General features: G+C 40.5%; 1 protein-coding gene across 1 annotated transcript in view; it reads right to left on the bottom strand.

Moving 5' to 3' along the window:
• Positions 1-426: 426 nt before the first annotated feature.
• SEZ6L (seizure related 6 homolog like) overlaps positions 427-19,746 on the bottom strand; it is a 678,351-nt gene continuing 659,031 nt past the window's right edge. The window contains exons 16-17 of the mRNA XM_073629414.1: positions 11,240-11,342; positions 427-4,448 (exon numbers count right to left, since the gene is read on the bottom strand). Of these exons, the coding sequence (XP_073485515.1) occupies positions 4,419-4,448; positions 11,240-11,342 (133 nt within the window). The 3' untranslated portion in view covers positions 427-4,418. The remainder of the gene's footprint in view (positions 4,449-11,239; positions 11,343-19,746) is intronic.

The raw sequence follows: 19,746 nt of genomic DNA on the forward strand, positions 1-19,746 counted from the left end.
CCCTAGACCAGGAAATATTTTAGGACTACAGATCACATCTCCTCTTCTCCATAACATAGGGAGAGGTATTTTGTAGTTCACAGAGAAGGTGGGGGACAATGTTAGATCATAACAGTGCAGTAGATGAAGAATGTACAGGAAGCTATCAGCTCTGGCAGGCTCAACAGATGTTTATTTGCACTTATCGAACAGATGTAAGAAAATGCTTTCATCGGTATGTGTAACAAGCTTAAAGGAAGCAAAAAGAGAAGTTCATTATAAGAATTTACATTCACAGTAAGGTTCCTTGTATCAGCTAGCATATATATAAAAAATTACCTGGGGGTGTTTTGTACATTTTGTAAGTAGAGTGTATCCATCATTTAGCCAAATGGTAACAAAATGTCAGATACTCCATATTTGAAACACAAGTTTCAACCATACAAATACACATTCTTCTTTTTTATTAAAAGACATTTTAAATATTCCAGGTATAAGTCCAATTCATTTTGTTATCTTTCAAAACAAACGTAAACTATTAAAATATTTGCCATAGTATTGGAATGGCTAAGATAGGAGACATTGAAAATAGAAAATAAAAATCTAACAAAATAAACACAATTCCATCCAGTAAAAGTTAGTAGTCCTTCCCAGTCTCATTCATGGGCAGTAATTTTATCCATGCGGAGTTTCATAATCAAAGAACTGTCTTTTTCTTTGCAAACATCCATATCCATGTCCTGCATCAGATCAATAAAAATACACCATAAAAAGACATTAAAAGGTCTTCTTCCCACAAAAACACAGCTCAGTAGAGAAGGATCAGGTTGACAGCATCACAATCACCATAACTGGAATAGTTCGGGGATAATACACAGCATTTATAAAGGACTTGAGTGGAACTAACAAAAGCATGACTGCAGTGTGACGGGCTTTGATGTTGAAAAAAAGCTGAGTGTCATGGAAGTCTGAAATGGAATACTTTTTTAAAAAAAACTTCTGCAGGTACAAAGACTACCTTTCACACAAAAAAACAAAATGGTACAATATCAAAATGATAAATATGATAGCAGAATTTTGTTAGACAGTGAATTAGATTTCCAGACTTTTGTAACAGTATTTTTCATATAAATTGTTTGTACAATGTTGGGGTTCAACAAAAGGCTGGTTAGATATCTAAGTTCAAGTAGTACAGTAAAAGTACCTTAAAATGTAAAACTGTGACTTATCTGCATTTTCTTAGACTCACGTTGCCCTTAGATGAAATCAGATAGTTTCCTTCAGCATAATTCATTCAACTCTGGTCATACCTAATTAAATTTGCGAGACAAGTTTTGGTGGATAATTGAAAATCTGGAGCTAAATAGCTGTCATCACAAGGTTGTGTATTTCATGCAGCCCCATTGGAAATACATTATGGGCATTACATTAAGGGACACATTAGCATTGCCTGGCTTTATAATATCTAGGGTGATTTTGGAACACCAGGACCTTTAGAGGGGTTGCTTCCAAAATCACAGATATTGATAAGGAGCAATAGGCAAATCCAAAACAGGTATAGAGTCATTCACGGTTCTTGCAGCAAAGATAAATCTAAGCAGCAGAATTTTCAACAGTTCGATGGAGCTCAGTCCATCATTCTCAAAACCAATGAGCGATAGGCATTCAGGTGGAACATGCTTAGGAGACATTGAAAAAAGAACTGCATTTTTCCTCTGAAACTCTCAAAATAATCCACCATAAAGAGATTCTTTCACTGTTTTCCTCCTTTGTGTTCAATCCACCTGCACTTGACAGGCAAAGAGTATACATAAGCCAAGGAGGATATTGATGGGGGAACATTACTAAGGTAGACCTTGATAGTGGTGCTGTTGAAGTAAGAATATATTTGCATGCAAGGTTACCTAGTTATGCACTTCTTTTCACTTTGTTGCATGTGGAAAGGCCGTGCAGGCCCTGACAGGCTTTGTGGTGTAAACAAGATTTTAGCATGATGAAAGGTGTGCAATTCTATGATGATTAATAATATAGAAATCGGTAGTAAGGTGAAGGACATGCTCTTCACAATTTTGGGAATTTTTATTGACACAAATTTAAAAAAAAGTTAATAAACTCTAAACCCTCTTATTTTAGTGAAAACACAATGTTATTCTTTTTAGGTCAACAAATATTTGCAATTGAATCACCAGTAACAGAATCACAAAGCTAAAAATGAATAACTATTCAAGTCAATGGGGACAACTATAAAAAAAGCAAACATTCAATTCTTGGCAAAATTTCTAAATGCAACATATTGTCCTTACATTTAGTAAGTTCTAAAGTGCAGGGATCTTACCTGTAACATTATATGGGTAATAGCTACCAATTTCAAGTTAAAAAGGTCTGCTGCTGGTACAATGTAGTTGTTTCCTATCCAGAATCCTTTATATTTTAACCTAATTGCTGATAATTCCTACTGAACTATTTCATTTTCCTTTTTAACTCTGTTTCCTTCACATTTGTAAATGTAAAAAAAAATAAAACTAAAGACTGTGTGATGGTCATGTACTCAGATCATCCTGATTATAATGAAACAGTGAGTGAACACTTAACTTCAGTAAGTCTATCGTGCCATGTCTGGACCTTTCAACTGGCAAGAGAAAATACATTTTGGCACCAAAATATTCATCACAAGAACTTTTTACATTACAGTGCTCTAAGCCATTGGTAGCACTGTATCAGTTCAATAGTTATGAGCGTTCTTTTTCTTCTGTCAATAGCACCTGAAAATTATTGATCCAAAATGGCAAAAGTGTATTTAGTTATTTTTCTGACAGCTTAAAGCATAACTACCCCCCCCCCCGAAAAAAAAATTATATTGCATTTTATTAGTCCTTAGATAGATGGTTGCATTATTTATTTTTTTTCCAGACATTTTATTTTTACCTGGTTAGCCATAAAATAACACACTTCCCGACCCTGGGCTGTTGCACTCCCCTAGTGTATCTATAGAAGGAGACATGGTTTCCACCCAGGATGGACTTTAAACATGTCTGTCTTTGTTTTATGGTAGAATGAAGGGACAAGCAATTTACAAAAGAAAGGGGAGATTTTGCTATCTTTTAAGCTCAGAGGAAGTGACGAGGACATTTCTGTACTTGCTGAAGATGTTGTTAGCCTGAAAACGAATGCCTTCACCTCATCTAAGAACTGGTAAGCTTAAATATATTACATTTTTGTTTTGGGTTCAGATATGCTTTATTGTCATTATAATTGTCCCCAGAAACTTGATACTAAAGGGGTACTGCCCTTCTTGACCATTAGGCAAAAAGTGAATGCTTTTTTTATAGCCTCCCCAACACCTTATGCTCACCAATTCTTACTCCTTTACCACCTCTCCACACCAACAGAGCCATCACTCTGTTGCTCTAACAGAGTGAGGCATATGGATATAGGTAGCATGTGACCACCCCCACGTGCTAGTGCTCACCCAGGCTCAAGCTCTGTCACATGTGGGGTGGGGAAGGGGTGCCAGTGGTGCGAACCACCCAGATAAGCTACGATACTGCTGGACTGCTGCAGCAAAGGTAGTGAGGGAGTGCAGAGCATTGAGTATACTTTATTTTTTGGTGGGTGGACTATTTAGAGACACCCACTTTTGCTTGTAAGGCCAAAGTAACAATGTCCCTTGAAGCTGTTTTATTAACAGACATATGTTATATGATTTTATTTTAAATAAATATTTAGTAAGATTTGCACCTATCTCACTATAAAGCATGAATTAATTCTCCCACTTTTACTGTGCAATAAAATAAAGTGCATTCAATGACAGCAAATACAGGCAACAACTCTTCTCTCTCATCCTCCAGCAATATTTGCTATGTATCTTCTGTTTAATTTGATAGTGCATTAGGACATGTCTAGTGCATCAAGCAACAGCGTCTACTAACCCTTAATGACCAATCAGAATCCAACTTACATTTCTGACTGGTTCCAGTGCCTGACTGAACATCATTGCTGTTTGTTATTTAATCAGCCTAACTGTCTCTGAGACTTATTAATAATTGTTTTTCATATAGATTATAATAAATTAGTTTATTAATACTTTACTCTCAAATTGGAAACCATCCGCAGGAAACAACATTATTGACTACTGAAAATTCTCTTTCTAAATTAACCTAAATTAATCAAAGGAGTGTTTCACTATCTTGGTTTGTAAAGTACCCTGCAACATAACAGATTGTTTCTCTTAAACCACATCTAGTTAAATGCAAATGTTATAAATACAGAGATGGAAATCTTCAAGAAAGAGTTAAAAGGAAATACAACTAAAAGGCTAAAAGGTTCATTCAATTCCACATAGTCTCTGGATTAAGCACTGAAAAGTTCTATCATGTTCCAGAACTGACATCTTGAATAAAGGTGTCTTGGTGCTTGCCTTCATATGGAAATCTCTAGGTCTATATTGAAACTTCATATTCTCGTGTCTCCTGGAAAAAACAAACAGAAAAGACCATAAATGGCATTGTAAATGTCTACCAATGCACAGTGTATCTAGTTTAAAGCTCACCTCTGGACTCATGGCTCCCTCCCTAGGCAGGGTGCCTTTGGCCAATCATGTCTCAGGGGGACAAAGTCCACGCCCCACACTATATAAGGCTGCTTACATAGCGACCATGTATAGTGTGTGGATGGAGATAGATTGCCCTAGATTGGGCAGGCAGGTTAGTTAGTGGCAGTGTATTTGATATATATATATATATATATATATATATATATATATATATATACTCTGCATTTAGTGAGGACTAGATATTCAGTGTAGGCTCTATATTCAGTCAGTGAAGGCAGTGTATTTAATATATATATACAGCGGGGACGGAAAGTATTCAGACCCCCTTCAATTTTTCACTCTTTGTTATACTGCGCCATTTGCTAAAATCATTTAAGTTAATTTTTTTCCTCATTAATGTACACACAGTACCCCATATTGACAGAAAAACACAAAATTGTTGACATTTTTGCAGATTTATTTAAAAAGAAAAATTGAAATATCACATGGTCCTAAGTGTTCAGACCCTTTGCTGTGACACTCATATATTTAACTCAGGTGCTGTCCATTTCTTCTGATCATCCTTGAGATGGTTCTACACCTTCATTTGAGTCCAGCTGTGTTTGATTATACTGATTAGACTTGATTAGGAAAGCCACACACCTGTCTATATAAGACCTTACAGCTCACAGTGCATGTCAGAGCAAATGAGAATCATGACGTCAAAGGAACTGTCTGAAGAGCTCAGAGACAGAATTGTGCCAAGGCACAGATCTGGCCAAGGTTACAAAAAAAATTCTGCTGCACTTAAGGTTCCTAGGAGCACAGTGGCCTCCATAATCCTTAAATGGAAGACGTTTGGGATGACCAGAACCCTTCCTAGAGCTGGCCGTCCAGCCAAACTGAGCTATCGTTGGAGAAGAGCCTTGGTGAGAGAGGTAAAGAAGAACCCAAAGATCACTGTGGCTGAGCTCCAGAGATGCAGTCAGGAGATGGGAAAAAGTTGTAGAAAGTCAACCATCACTGCAGCCCTCCATTAGTTGGGACTTTATGGCAGAGTGGCCCGACGGAAGCCTCTCCTCAGTGCAAGACACATGAAAGCCCTCATGGAGTTTGCTAAAAAACACCTGAAGGACTCCAAGATGGTGAGAAATAAGATTCTTTGGTCTGATGAGACCAAGATAGAACTTTTTGGCCTTAATTCTAAGCGGTATGTGTGGAGAAAACCAGGCACTGCTAATCACCTGTCCAAAACAGTCCCAACAGTGAAGCATGGTGGTGGCAGCATCATGCTGTGGGGGTGTTTATCAGCTGCAGGGACAGGATAACTGGTTTCGAAGGAAGGAAAGATGAATACGGCCAAGTACAGGGATATCCTGGATGAAAACCTTCTCCAGAGTGCTCAGGACCTCAGACTGGGCCAAAGGTTTACCTTCCAACAAGACAATGACCCTAAGCACACAGTTAAAATAACAAAGGAGTGGCTTCACAACAACTCTGTGACTGTTCTTGAATGGCCCAGCCAGAGCCCTGACTTAACCTCCCTGACGATATTCCCGAGTGTGGCTCGGGGTTAAATTTCAGCACCATTAGCGGTTACCCCGAGCCACACTCGGGATTGCATTGCAGGAACCTGGTTCAGGTTACTTACCTTGTCCCCAGGATCCCGCAATGTCCCCCCGCTGTGTCTGTGGGTTCTGTCCTCCTCCTGAAGCCTCTCTGTGCCAGGCTCCGTTCCCTGCGAGCGTCACGATGCATGGGGGCGGAGCCTGGCGGCAAATTCAAAAATGTAAAAATCATAACACATGCAGTACTGTAATCTTAAATAAATAAAATACGATGTAACAGAAAGTATTACAATGACCGCTATTTTATTCTCTAGGGTGTCTAAAAAAAAATATATAATGTTTGGGGGTTCTAAGTAATTTTCTAGCAAAAAAATATGATTTTAACTTTTAAACACTGTCTGAAAAATATGCCCGGTCCTTAAGTGGTTAAGGGGAACCTTATTCGAACAAGCAGCCATGGCAGGCCAGGAAAGGGGGGGTGAGGCCAGGAAAGGGGGGGTGAGCGAGTGCCCCCCCTCCTGAACCATACTAGGATGCTTGCCCTCAACATGGGGAGGGTGCTTTGGGGTCCCCCCAAAGCACCTTGTCCCCATGTTGATGGGGACAAGAGCCTCATCCCCACAACCCTTGCCTACCCCTTCTGACGTCACGTGTTGTCAGGGGGGGCGGGGTCACCAGTTTACATCACTGGATGGTCCCACCCTTGCCTATATAACAGCTGTCAAAGCCAAGAGACAGCAGTCGGCGGGACACCTCCCATCAAGGCGGAGCTTTTTTTTTCTCTATTTTTCAGGTCCGTTGGATGCCGTGATTGAAGATGGATGGACATCACAGAACACTTTTTTTTAAAATAAATGAATTGTCAAAAACGGTCTCCTGTCGTTTCTACTTTTTTAACACTTTTTGGTGAATGGGTAGGGGTACAATGGGTACCCCAAACCCATTCACATAGGGGGGCCAGGATCTGAGACCCCCTTGTTAAAGGGGGCTTCCAGATTCCGATAAGCCCCCGCCCGCAGACCCCCACAACCACCGGGCAAGGGTTGTGGGGATGAGGCACTTGTCCCCATCAACATTGGGACAAGATGCTTTGGGGGGACCCCAAAGCACCCTCCCCATATTGAGGGCAAGCGGCATGGTATGGTTCAAGAGGGGGGGCACTTGCCCCCCCCTTCCTGGTCTGCCATGGCTGCTTGCTCGGATAAGGGTCTGGTATGGATTTTGGGGGGAGCCCACGCCATTTTTTTAAAATATTGGCATGGAGTTCCCCTTAAAAACCATACCAGACCCAAAGGGCCTGGCATGGATTTTGGGGGGAGCTCACGCTGTTTTTAAAAAAAATTTTGGCGTGGAGTTCCCCTTAATACCCATACCAGACCCAAAGGGCCCCCAAACACTTCTTTATGGCAATAAATTGCATATAAGCCTTTATATTAACACTTTTGATTTTTCACTTTCATAGACTTTAACGGTGTTCGCATGTTCGCACAAATTTTTTGTCTGTTCGCATGTTCTGGTGTGAACCGAACCAGGGGGTGTTCGGCTCATCCCTAGTTTTAATATTTCTTTAGGTTCCAAAGGCAAAGAACAGACCACATCGTGTAATTTACCCTAGCAACCAATTCCCATGGGTAATTATGAATGAAAATGAAATCAATTTGCTTCCATCAGTGCTCTTTATTTTTAAAACTGTTAGTCTTTCAAAACAATCAAGAATTGGTTTAAACGTTTTAATCTGGCCTTCATATTATAAAATGGTGCATATGCTGATTGTTAATAGCACTGCATGAACCTGCTCTGTCTGCAGCCCTATCTGTAATTCAACAAATGTGTGTGCTGATGTTGCATCGTAATATGACAACATTGTAATGATTTATTGTGATTTACTTTGACAGTGCTGACACACAGCAGTAAATAGGCAAGATTAGCAGTACAATGTATTTTGTGACATGTTATTTATGGTGTTCCAAGACTTGTAAATCAGTCTGCAATTCTGCAATTCTGCAAGTGTTTATGACAAGAAGCCATCATATTACGATGTAATTCTCTTGGACAATGCTGACTCAACCTACATGGGAAAAAGCATCTAAAGACTTTGTTCTTTTTTGTCCCTTGGTGTTGTATCATGCCTTTCACTTGCATTTCCAGTTCCTTCATCGCAAATCTTAACATTTACTGTGGTTAGTTAGGTCCATGTGTGGTAAAGACAGGGGCAGTCTTCCATAAAGCAAGGTGAGAACCTTGCTTCAGTCTCCCTGCTTGCTATTTTCCAGCCTGTGCCGAAATCAACACTCTCTGAGGAGTCTTTGCTCTTTACTGCTCTGGTGCTACAAATGGAAGTGTTGTAACTGTTGTAACTGTACAATAATAATGAAAAAAGCACACAAATGTACATTATTGCTCTACAACTTCTTATACCCCCCCCAAATACTTACCTGAGCTCGATCTTGATCAAGCACTATGCCTGAGAGCAGTGGAACTGCTCTCTCTCTCCCTCCTTACTGGACTCAGTGAGAGCAGAAGGAACCACTGACTCCAGCTGTCAATCAAATCCAGTGACAAGGGGAGCACACATATGGGTTAAATTCCGAGCCGCACTGTGTGCATCCATTGACACACACGGTGTGGCTCGGGATTGAGCTCACATGAGTGCTCCCGTAGATCAAGAAATCTTAGAGAATGGGTTGTGGGATACACAGTATCTCACAAAAGTGAGTACATCCTTCACATTTTTATAAATATTTTATTATATCTTTTCATGTGAAAACACTGAAGAAATTACACTTTGCTACAATGTAAAGTAGTGAGTGTACAGCTTATATAACAGTGTAAATTAGCTGTCCCCTCAAAGTAACTCAACACACAGCCTTTAATGTCTAAACCGCTGGCAATAAAAGTCAGTGCACTGCTAAGAGAAAATGTCCAAATTTGGCCCAAAGTATTAATATTTTCTGTGGCCACCATTATTTTCCAGCACTGCCTTAACCCTATTGGGCATGGAGTTCACCAGAGCTTTTCAGGTTGCCACTGGAGTCCTCTTCCACTCCTCCATGATGACATCATCATCACAAAGCTGGTGGATGTTAGAGAAATTGCGCTCCTCCAATCTTCTGTTTGAGGATGCCCCAAAGATGCTTAATAGGGTTTAGGTCTGGAGACATGCTTGGCCATTCCATCACCTTTACCCTCAGCTTCTTTAGCAAGGCAATGGTCATCTTGGAGGTGTGTTTGGGGTTTTTATCATGTTGGAATAATGCCCTGCGGCCCAGTCTCCCAAGGGAAGGGATCATGCTTCAGTATGTCACAGTACATGTTGACATTCATGGTTCCCTCAATGAACTGTATCTCCGCAGTGCCGGCAGCACTCTTGCAGCCCCAGACCATCACACTCCCACCACCATGCTTGACTGTAGGCAAGACACACTTGTCTTTATACTCCTCACCTGGTTGCTGCCACACATGCTTTCACCATCTGAACCAAATAAGTTTATACTGGTTTCATCGGACCACAGGACATGGTTTCAGTAATCCATGTCCTTAGTCTGCTTGTCTTCAGCAAACTGTTTGCGGGCTTTCTTGTGCATCATCTTTAGAAGAGGCTTCCTTCTGGTACGACGGCCATGCACACCAATTTGATGCAGTGCGCGGTGTATGGTCTGAGCACTGATAGGCTGACCCCCCACCCCATTCAACCTCTGCAGAAATGCTGGCAGCACTCACACGTCTCTTCCCAAAGACAACCTCTGGATATGACGCTGAGCACGTGCCCGCAACTTCTTTGGTTGACCATGGCGAGGCCTGTTCTGAGTGGAATCTGTCCTGTTAAACTGCTGTATGGTCTTAGCCACCGTGCTGCAGCTCAGTTTCAAGGTCTTGGCAATCTTCTTATAGCCTAGGCCATCTTTATGTAGAGCAACAATTATTTTTTTCGGATCCTCAGAGATTTCTTTGCCACGAGGTGCCATATTGAACTTCCCATGACCAGTATGAGAGAGTGAGAGCGATAACACCAAATTTAACACACCTGCTCCCAATTCACACCAGAGACCTTGAAAACACTAATGAGTCACATGACACCGGGGAGGGAAAATGGCTAATTGGGCCCAATTTGGACATTTTCACTTAGGGATATACTCACTTTTGTTGCCAGTGGTTTAGACCTAATGGCTGTGTGTTGAGTTATTTTGAGGGGACAGCAAATTTGCACTGTTATAGAAGCTGTACACTCACTACTTTACATTGTAGCAAAGTGCCATTTCTTCAGTGTTGTCACATGAATAGATAATAAAATATTTATAAAAATGTGAGAGGTGTACTCACTTTTGTGAGGTACTGTATAAATAAATAAATATATATATACTGTATATAGTGGGAATGTCCTGTGGCCTAGTCGCTAACATGTGACCCTTCTAGCAAGAGGTATTCCCCAGCAATCTTGCTAGAGACCAAAAATGTTCTAAAGGACCATGTGATGATTTGAAATGAAGCATGCCTATCCTATTAACTGTTGAACTCTTCCATATGACTTATAAGAAGTTATAGTAAAAGTTCAGAACCGCAACCGGCTTATGTCTAATTCTTCTCAAGCCTTAGGTGGCAAGCGCGATGGCTAAACCCAATTCCAGCAGCGATCTTTTCTCCCCTACGTCAAATCTTTTCTCCCCTACATCGAATCTTTTCTCTCTATGTCGAATCTTTTCTCTCTATGTAGAATAATCTTGGACTAATAGAGATAAGGTTAGGCACATTCGGCCACAGGTTTGATGGACACAGATTGTTATCGTCATCATCATGTCGAATCTCCTATCTATATCGAATTGTAGCAACGAAAATGAAAATAAAACATTTGTTTATGTCGGATCTTTCGTTTTTCGGATTCTGCACTTTCGTTATCGTTTGTTAAAATGATAACGAAAATACCTGAAATTCGGACGAAAATGCATTCGGACAAAAACGAATGCACATGTCTAGTGATAGCATGGAAGTAGCTAAGTCCCCAAACTGCAGAGGTTTTGAAATATTCAAACATCCTTGAATTTAATTCCACTTTTATATAATGTTCTCAGCTCTTGGGTCAGAGTTCACAATCTTAGCATTCGTTCACTGACTTATCTTGACAATGCTAATTAATAAATGAATCGCATGGATGAAAGCTACGTACCCCAGTCTCATAAATTGGATTGTCAAACTCTGTTTCCACTGTTATCTGGCTGTAAGGATGAGAATACATGAGAGGAAGGCGAAGGCTGGAATAGTATCTGCACCTGGAAAGAGAAAATTACATATTCACATTACAAGAGAAATATAGCACAACACGTGCTAGCTTACCATGCAATGCCTTTAATTTAATGTTTATTTTTTATTTTTTTAGGTAACACTTGTAAAAATAACTTGCTTAAGGAGTTTTAACTGATATTTTTATCTCGCTACGGGGTAGTGGACTATAAGTGGATTAAGGCAATTTGAGACTTCAGTTGGGCTTTAAAGATTAGACTGAGTTGGGTTCAGGTTCCTGGTTGGATTTAAGCCTAGTACACACTACTAGTTTGACAGCTCAGATTGGAGCCACTATACTGACAATCCAATGTTAGTACAGCTTTCTCCCCAGCTGAGCTATTGTGTTCTGACAGGGGGGCTGCCATCCACCCCTGCGCCAGAACACTCCAGTCAGAACTCTCAGCCATTTGCTGAGAATGCTGATCGGGAGTCGGTCGGCTCTGGTTTTCCATCATGCTTATCGGACATGGACTGGCTGCCATACACACAGGTGGAAGCCCCACATTTGGCCTGTGTGCATTAGGCTTTAGGGTTTATGCGGAGTTAAGGCAGGGGTAGGCAACCTTGGCTCTCCAGCTGTTTTGAAACTACAAATCCCATGAGACATTGCAAGACCCTGACAATCACAGGCTTGACTACTAGAGGCAGAGGCATAGTGGGATTTGTAGTTTCACCACAGCTGGAGGGCCAAGGTTACCTACCCCTGGGTTAAGGGCTAGATTTGTGTTAAGATAAGGGTAGCTAAAAACAGCTTTATAATCATCATATATGATAGCCTAATGCAATGGTTGGGAAAAGAATAGGCCTTTTAGGGCTATCCTATGAGGCAAGCATTTTGGTGTAAGAAATGCAGTTTATCACTTACAGAAATTCCCAACCTCACAAACCAACCGCCCTGGCCCTTTCTTCTTTTCAGACAAATACAGAATGGGTCTGCATTATAAAGCTAAACTTCTAATAGAACAAACTGTGCAATTTGTACATCATATAATCGATCAAGGGCTAAACTACCTGGATGATTTTATCCTAAACCATTCAAGGGGCTTAACCACTTTTTTGCTGCAAATAGTGCTGCAAATCCTGTGATTGCCAGCAAGTAGTTAAACTGTTCAGTAGTAGGAGGTGAACATGCCCCTGAGTTTAGCCCTTTGATAACATTCCCACCTGAAAACATTCAAACATCAGTAAAATTATTGTTTTCAGACACAGTTTTTCAGCTGTGATGCTGTCTTTGTGAACTTTGTCTGCGCTGTTTGTTTCAATGTCAATGCGCTAGAGAAGGATGTACTGTATGAGAGTGTTATTAAAGCCTTCAGCAAGCTGCTAAGTACATGTTCTAGCTGGAAAAATACAAGCAACCTTGAACATAAAAAACAAAAGTCTCTAACATCAGAGCACACTGCAACCTTGAGAAGTAGTACTATTGAATAACTGCTAGTAAATATCACTGTTCCTCCTGACAGATCATTCTACATAAATAGCACAAATAACTGTATTCTGGTAGTCTGACAACAAAATAATTAGATCATGTCTTTATAAAGCCTGTTGAACGTAAATTGTGTTATCTGACAAATAAAAGTTGATTGTGGGTCTTCTGTTTTTTTTTTTTTTTTTTTTTTTTTACTGCAGCTTATCTATATTTTATTTATTGCAATAGAGTTTATATGCAGCTCCCATTATTTTAGCTAACCCTGTCTCTTCTGGTCTGGTACTTGTTAGCTAGTTTTAGCTCAGGGCTTGACAAACCAGCATAGGCTAAAGCCAGGTTAGGCATCCGATGGCCACTTCTGGTTGTTAGGGGTCCTGTTGCATGTCAAATTAGAAACTACAAGGGAGGGACTAAAGCACAGAGTAGATGCGTGTGAAAAACTGTGTTCCGGGCTGGTCGGACAACAGTTGGAGGAACTTCCCATCACCACTGATCTTGTCAGGTTTCTGTCACAAACACAAACGCCACATTACGATAATCCTCAGGGACCCCTGAAACTGAACGTTGCTGCAACATTCATCTGGAGTTATCTTTATTAATAACTATATAAATAACCAAATAAATTTGATAAAACATGGCAACCTTGTATTTGTCGGGGGATAACTGAGATCGTAGATGGAGCTGCCCCGACTGCTCTCCACTTTCCTTCCCCTTACCTTTTTCCTTTCCTAATTTATTCCTACCTGCTCTTTTCTGTGCTGACCAGTTTTGAGAATCCTGGATATATCAACCTTAATCGAAAGGCGACATTTAAACGCACTATTTTGCCTGTCTCTTTATATAACATTTCTTGTACGGTACTAATCTGATAAGACAACTGTTCTGTTTGTGGAATTTGATGTAATTTGCCTATTCCTAACTGTCCTTTGGATCCTACTGATGCTCTTGTGTTATAAAGGGATATCGGGGGGGGGGGGAATGTAGAAAATAATCCACTAAAATAAAGTCCTTAAGGTGTAATGTCCATATGAATTATGCAGGCAGAGAAAATGGCCCACTCTGCGGCAGCTCGGTCCTTAGAGTAAAAAGTGACTCTAAAAAGCAAACAGTAGAAGGGAGGGGGGACAGGCTCCAACTAAGTCTAGCACTTTAAAAAAAAGATTTTAACATGTACAAAATGAATACACTCACAAGAGAACTGTAAAAGCAGGCATAACATGTTATTAACGTTCTGTGAACACTATCATGGTCCCGGTCCGCCAATGGAAACAGGCTGTGGTTCCGCTGATCAGAAGCATTGATGGCTTCCAGTGCTTCCTGATGCTTGCGGAATGTAGAGACAGGCGGATGTGATGTCAGGACTGGAAGTGATGTATAGAAATGGCAACGCGTTGCGGAGCATGTGCTTCTTCTTCAGGCCATACTAGTGCCATGTTAATTGAGGTATATATGGGCAAGCAAGGGGGCAGAGGTTGGCAGACAGCAAAGCTCAGACCCCGCAAGCATCAAATATTAATAATAATTTGTTATTATTTGATGCTTGCTGGTTATGGCTGCTTTTACAGTTCCCTTGTGAGTGTATTCATTGTATTTATATTAAAATATATTTTACTCTGCTACACTTAGTTGGTGCTTGTCTCTCCCCCCCCCCCCCCCCCACTCCTTGTATTGATGCAAATCCGGGCTATGTTTGTTTTTCATTCAGACATGTTTCTCTCGTTATATGTTTTGTATGATTTATTAATCTATGATATCTGTCATATAGTGGTTGTCACTTTTGTACCCTTCCTTTTTGTATTTCGCACAGAATACAAAAAAAGTTTAAAAGTAAATTAACCTATTCATGTTTTAAAAATAGGTCAGCTAGCTGAATGTATTTCCAAGAATTTTCTTTTAGGGCTCCTCATATCACCTTCATTAAGCTGGTTTGCTCTATGCATTCATAATACATGGACAAGGTAGATAATATAGATTTCAATGGTACCAGTTCAGAACAAAGCTCTGCATTGGAAAAAAATAAAACATTAGTTGCAATGCACTGCAACAAGTAGAAGTCATATAAAAGATCATGCCACAATTGCACAGTGCCATCACTGGAAAGCCTGCAGAAGCCAATATGTTCTACAGAATGCCGTAAAATTAAATGACCATTTTTGTAGAGCCAATGTAGGGTTAGTACATGAGTCTATACTGTACATTGGTTAATGGTTCCCCATTATTATTAGTGTAGCCAGATAATGGGCTACAGCAATATGAAGAAGCCTTTTATTCTTCTCTCCTACTGAGATACTGATGTTATGCTACACCATTCTCCTCTTGCCAGCAGGGGGAGAACTAGAGCCAAGTAAGCCTATAGACTTCTATGCAGAGTGCAGAGACTCCTGGGAGTTGCAGTTTCAAATGACAGCTATATAAAGGGACAAATAGATTCTTTACACTACAGATCTCAATAGGCACTGTGCAGTAGGATAAGTGGAGAGATGATTTAGATTAAACTGCATGGGAAAGTTATTCCTCTTGGCACCGAGCGAGTCAGAGAGAAAACAGCTTTGTCTGCAGAGATCCAAGCCTGAGACTGGGAGTGAAGACACCCAGGGGCAGTGCAGCTCTGCCCACATCACAGCACTTGCACCAGTGCCACAGGGAGAATGGAGCATCCACTCACTCTCCCTGGATACACAAAGTACATTACACATTATCATAAGCATAAACACATAAACACCCCACAATTGTTCAATAACAAGGTAAAGTGGACACAATATTGTTAACATCTCCAAGAAATTAGCAGACAGACAGAACAAATGGTGAGTTAATTAACAACGGGAATTCACACCAGGGGGCACACAATGGGGGAAAGATACCATGGGAGAAACACACCTTAGTAAACATATTATAGCAGGAGACTCCAGCATCAAGTTGGTTTAAGCTGATTATATTAACATCTGCTCTAAGTCTCACAGTCTAAAGCAGTAATTGCTGGTTTGGGCACAAAGGCCCCAAATCTGTTTGTTTCGAGTAGACATGGGCCTAAAACCAAAGCAAGACCACTCCAAGGGTCCCCCATGCACACACCTCCCAAAGAGTAGTGCTCCATAGTCAGTAGTAGGGATGAGCCGAACACCCTCCTGTTCGATTCGCAGCAGAACATGTGAACAGGCAAAAAATTTGGCAGAACACACGAACACCGTTAACCACTTGAGCCCCGGACCATTATGCTGCCTAAGGACCAGAGGTCTTTTTCCAATTTGGCACTGCGTCGCTTTAACTGCTAATTGCGCGGTCATGCAATGCTGTACCCAAACGAAATTTGCGTCCTTTTCTTCCCACAAATAGAGCTTTCTTTTGATGGTATTTGATCACCTCTGCCGTTTTTATTTTTTGCGCTATAAACGGAAAAAGACCGAAAATTTTGAAAAAAAATGATATTTTCTACTTTTTGTTATAAAAAAAATCCAATAAACTCAATTTTAGTCATACATTTAGGCCAAAATTTATTCGGCCACATGTCTTTGGTAAAAAAAAAGTTAATAAGCGTATATTTATTGGTTTGCGCAAAAGTTATAGCGTCTACAAACTAGGGTACATTTTCTGGAATTTACACAGCTTTTAGTTTATGACTGCCTATGTCATTTCATGAGGTGCTAAAATGGCAGGGAAGTACAAAACCCCCCCAAATGACCCCATTTTGGAAAGTAGACACCCCAAGGAAATTGCTGAGAGGCATGTAGAACCCATTGAATATTTATTTTTTTTGTCCCAAGTGATTGAATAATGACAAAAAAAAAAAAAAAAAAAAATATTTACAAAAAGTTGTCACTAAATGATATATTGCTCACACAGGCCATGGGCCTATGTGGAATTGCACCCCAAAATACATTCAGCTGCTTCTCCTGAGTATGGGGATACCACATGTGTGGGACTTTTTGGGAGCCTAGCCACGTACGGGGCCCCGAAAACCAATCACCGCCTTCAGGATTTCTAAGGGCATAAATTTTTGATTTCATTCCTCACTACCTATCACAGTTTTGAAGGCCATAAAATGCCCAGATGGCACAAAACCCCCCCAAATGACCCCATTTTGGAAAGTAGACACTCCAAGCTATTTGCTGAGAGGCATGTTGAGTCCATGGAATACTTTCTTTTTTGACACAAGTTGCGGGAAAGTGACGATTTTTTTTTTTTTTGCACAAAGTTGTCACTAAATGATATATTTCTCACACAGGCCATGGGCATATGTGGAATTGCACCCCAAAATACATTTAGCTGCTTCTCCTGAGTATGGGGATACCACATGTGTGGGACTTTTTGGGAGCCTAGCCGCATACGGGGCCCCGAAAACCAAGCACCGCCTTCAGGATTTCTAAGGGCATAATGTTGTGATTTGACTCCTCACTACCTATCACAGTTTTGAAGGGCATAAAATGCCAAGATGGCACAAAACCCCCCCAAATGACCCCATTTTGGAAAGTAGACACCCCAAACTATTTGCTGAGAGGCATGTTGAGTCCATGGAATATTTTATATTTTGACACAAGTTGCGGGAAAGTAACACTTTTTTTTTTTTTTTTTTTTTTTTTGCACAAAGTTGTCACTAAATGATATATTGCTCAAACATGCCATGGGCATATGTGGAATTACACCCCAAAATACATTCTGCTGCTTCTCCTGAGTATGGGGATACCACATGTTTAGGACTTTTTGGGAGCCTAGCCGCGTACGGGGCCCCGAAAACCAATCACCGCCTTCAGGATTTCTAAGGGCATAAATTTTTGATTTCATTCCTCACTACCTATCACAGTTTTGAAGGCCATAAAATGCCCAGATGGCACAAAACCCCCCCAAATGACCCCATTTTGGAAAGTAGACACTCCAAGCTATTTGCTGAGAGGCATGTTGAGTCCATGGAATACTTTCTTTTTTGACACAAGTTGCGGGAAAGTGACAATTTTTTTTTTTTTTGCACAAAGTTGTCACTAAATGATATATTTCTCACACAGGCCATGGGCATATGTGGAATTGCACCCCAAAATACATTTAGCTGCTTCTCCTGAGTATGGGGATACCACATGTGTGGGACTTTTTGGGAGCCTAGCCGCATACGGGGCCCCGAAAACCAAGCACCGCCTTCAGGATTTCCAAGGGCATAATGTTGTGATTTGACTCCTCACTACCTATCACAGTTTTGAAGGCCATAAAATGCCAAGATGGCACAAAACCCCCCCAAATGACCCCATTTTGGAAAGTAGACACCCCAAACTATTTGCTGAGAGGCATGTTGAGTCCATGGAATATTTTATTTTTTGACACAAGTTGCGAGAAAGTGACAATTTTTTTTTTTTTTTTGCACAAAGTTGTCACTAAATGATATATTGCTCAAACATGCCATGGGCATATGTGGAATTACACCCCAAAATATATTCTGCTGCTTCTCCTGAGTATGGGGATACCACATGTGTGGGACTTTTTGGGAGCCTAGCCGCATACGGGGCCCCGAAAACCAAGCACCGGCTTCAGGATTTCTAAGGGCGTTAAGTTGTGATTCCACTCCTCACTGCCTATCACAGTTTTGAAGGCCATAAAATGCCAAGATGGCAAAACCCCCCCCCAAATGACCCCATTTTGGAAAGTAGACACCCCAAGCTATTTGCTGAGAGGCATGGTGAGTATTTTGCAGCTCTCATTTGTTTTTGAAAATGAAGAAAGACAAGAAAAATGTATTTTTTTTTTCTTTTTTCAATTTTCGAAAGTTTGTGACAAAAAGTGAGGTCTGCAAAATACTCACTATACCTCTCAGCAAATAGCTTGGGGTGTCTATTTTCCAAAATGGGGTCATTTGGGGGGGGGTTGTGCCATCTGGGCATTCCGTGGCCTCCGAAACTGTGCTAGGCAGTGAAGAGTGAAATCAAAAATTTACGCCCTTAGAAAGCCTGAAGGCGGGGCTTGTTTTTCGGGGTCCCGTGCGCGGCTAGGCTCCCAAAAAGTCCCACACATGTGGTATCCCCATACTCAGGAGAAGCAACAGAATGTATTTTGGGGTATAATTTCACATATTCCCATGGCATGTTTGAGCAATATATCATTTAGTGACATCTTTGTGCAAAAAAAAAAAAAAAAAAAAAAAGATTTGTCTCTTTCCCGCAACTTGTGTCACAATATAAAATATTCCATGGACTCGACATGCCTCTCAGCAAATAGCTTGGGGTGTCTACTTTCCAAAATGGGGTCATTTGGGGGGGTTTTGAACTGTCCTGGCATTTTATGCACAACATCTAGAAGCTTATGTCACACATCACCCACTCTTCTAACCACTTGAAGACAAAGCCCTTTCTGACACTTATTGTTTACATAAAAAAATAATTTTTTTTTGCAAGAAAATTACTTTGAACCCCCAAACATTATATATTTTTTTAAAGCAAATGCCCTACAGATTAAAATGGTGGGTGTTTCATATTTTTTTTTCACACAGTATTTGCGCAGCGATTTTTCAAACGCATTTTTGGGGGAAAAAACACACTTTTTAAAATTTTAATGCACTAAAACACACTATATTGCCCAAATGTTTGATGAAATAAAAAAGATGATCTTAGGCCGAGTACATGGATACCAAACATGACATGCTTTAAAATTGCGCACAAACGCGCAGCGGCGACAAAATAAATACATTTTTAAAAGCCTTTAAAAGCCTTTACAGGTTACCACTTTAGATTTACAGAGGAGGTCTACTGCTAAAATTACTGCCCTCGTTCTGTCCTTCGCGGTGATACCTCACATGCATGGTGCAATTGCTGTTTACATTTGACGCCAGACCGACGCTTGCGTTCGCCTTTGCGCGAGAGCAGGGGGGGACAGGGGTGCTTTTTTTTTTTTTTTTTTTTTTCTTTATTATTTTTTTGCTTTTTTATCTTATTTTTAAACTGTTCCTTTCATTTTTATTTTTTTTTAATTAATTTTATTGTTATCTC

Source organism: Aquarana catesbeiana, linkage group LG01 (assembly GCF_042186555.1).
Source record: "Aquarana catesbeiana isolate 2022-GZ linkage group LG01, ASM4218655v1, whole genome shotgun sequence".
In the NCBI taxonomy this organism is placed as follows: domain Eukaryota; kingdom Metazoa; phylum Chordata; class Amphibia; order Anura; family Ranidae; genus Aquarana; species Aquarana catesbeiana.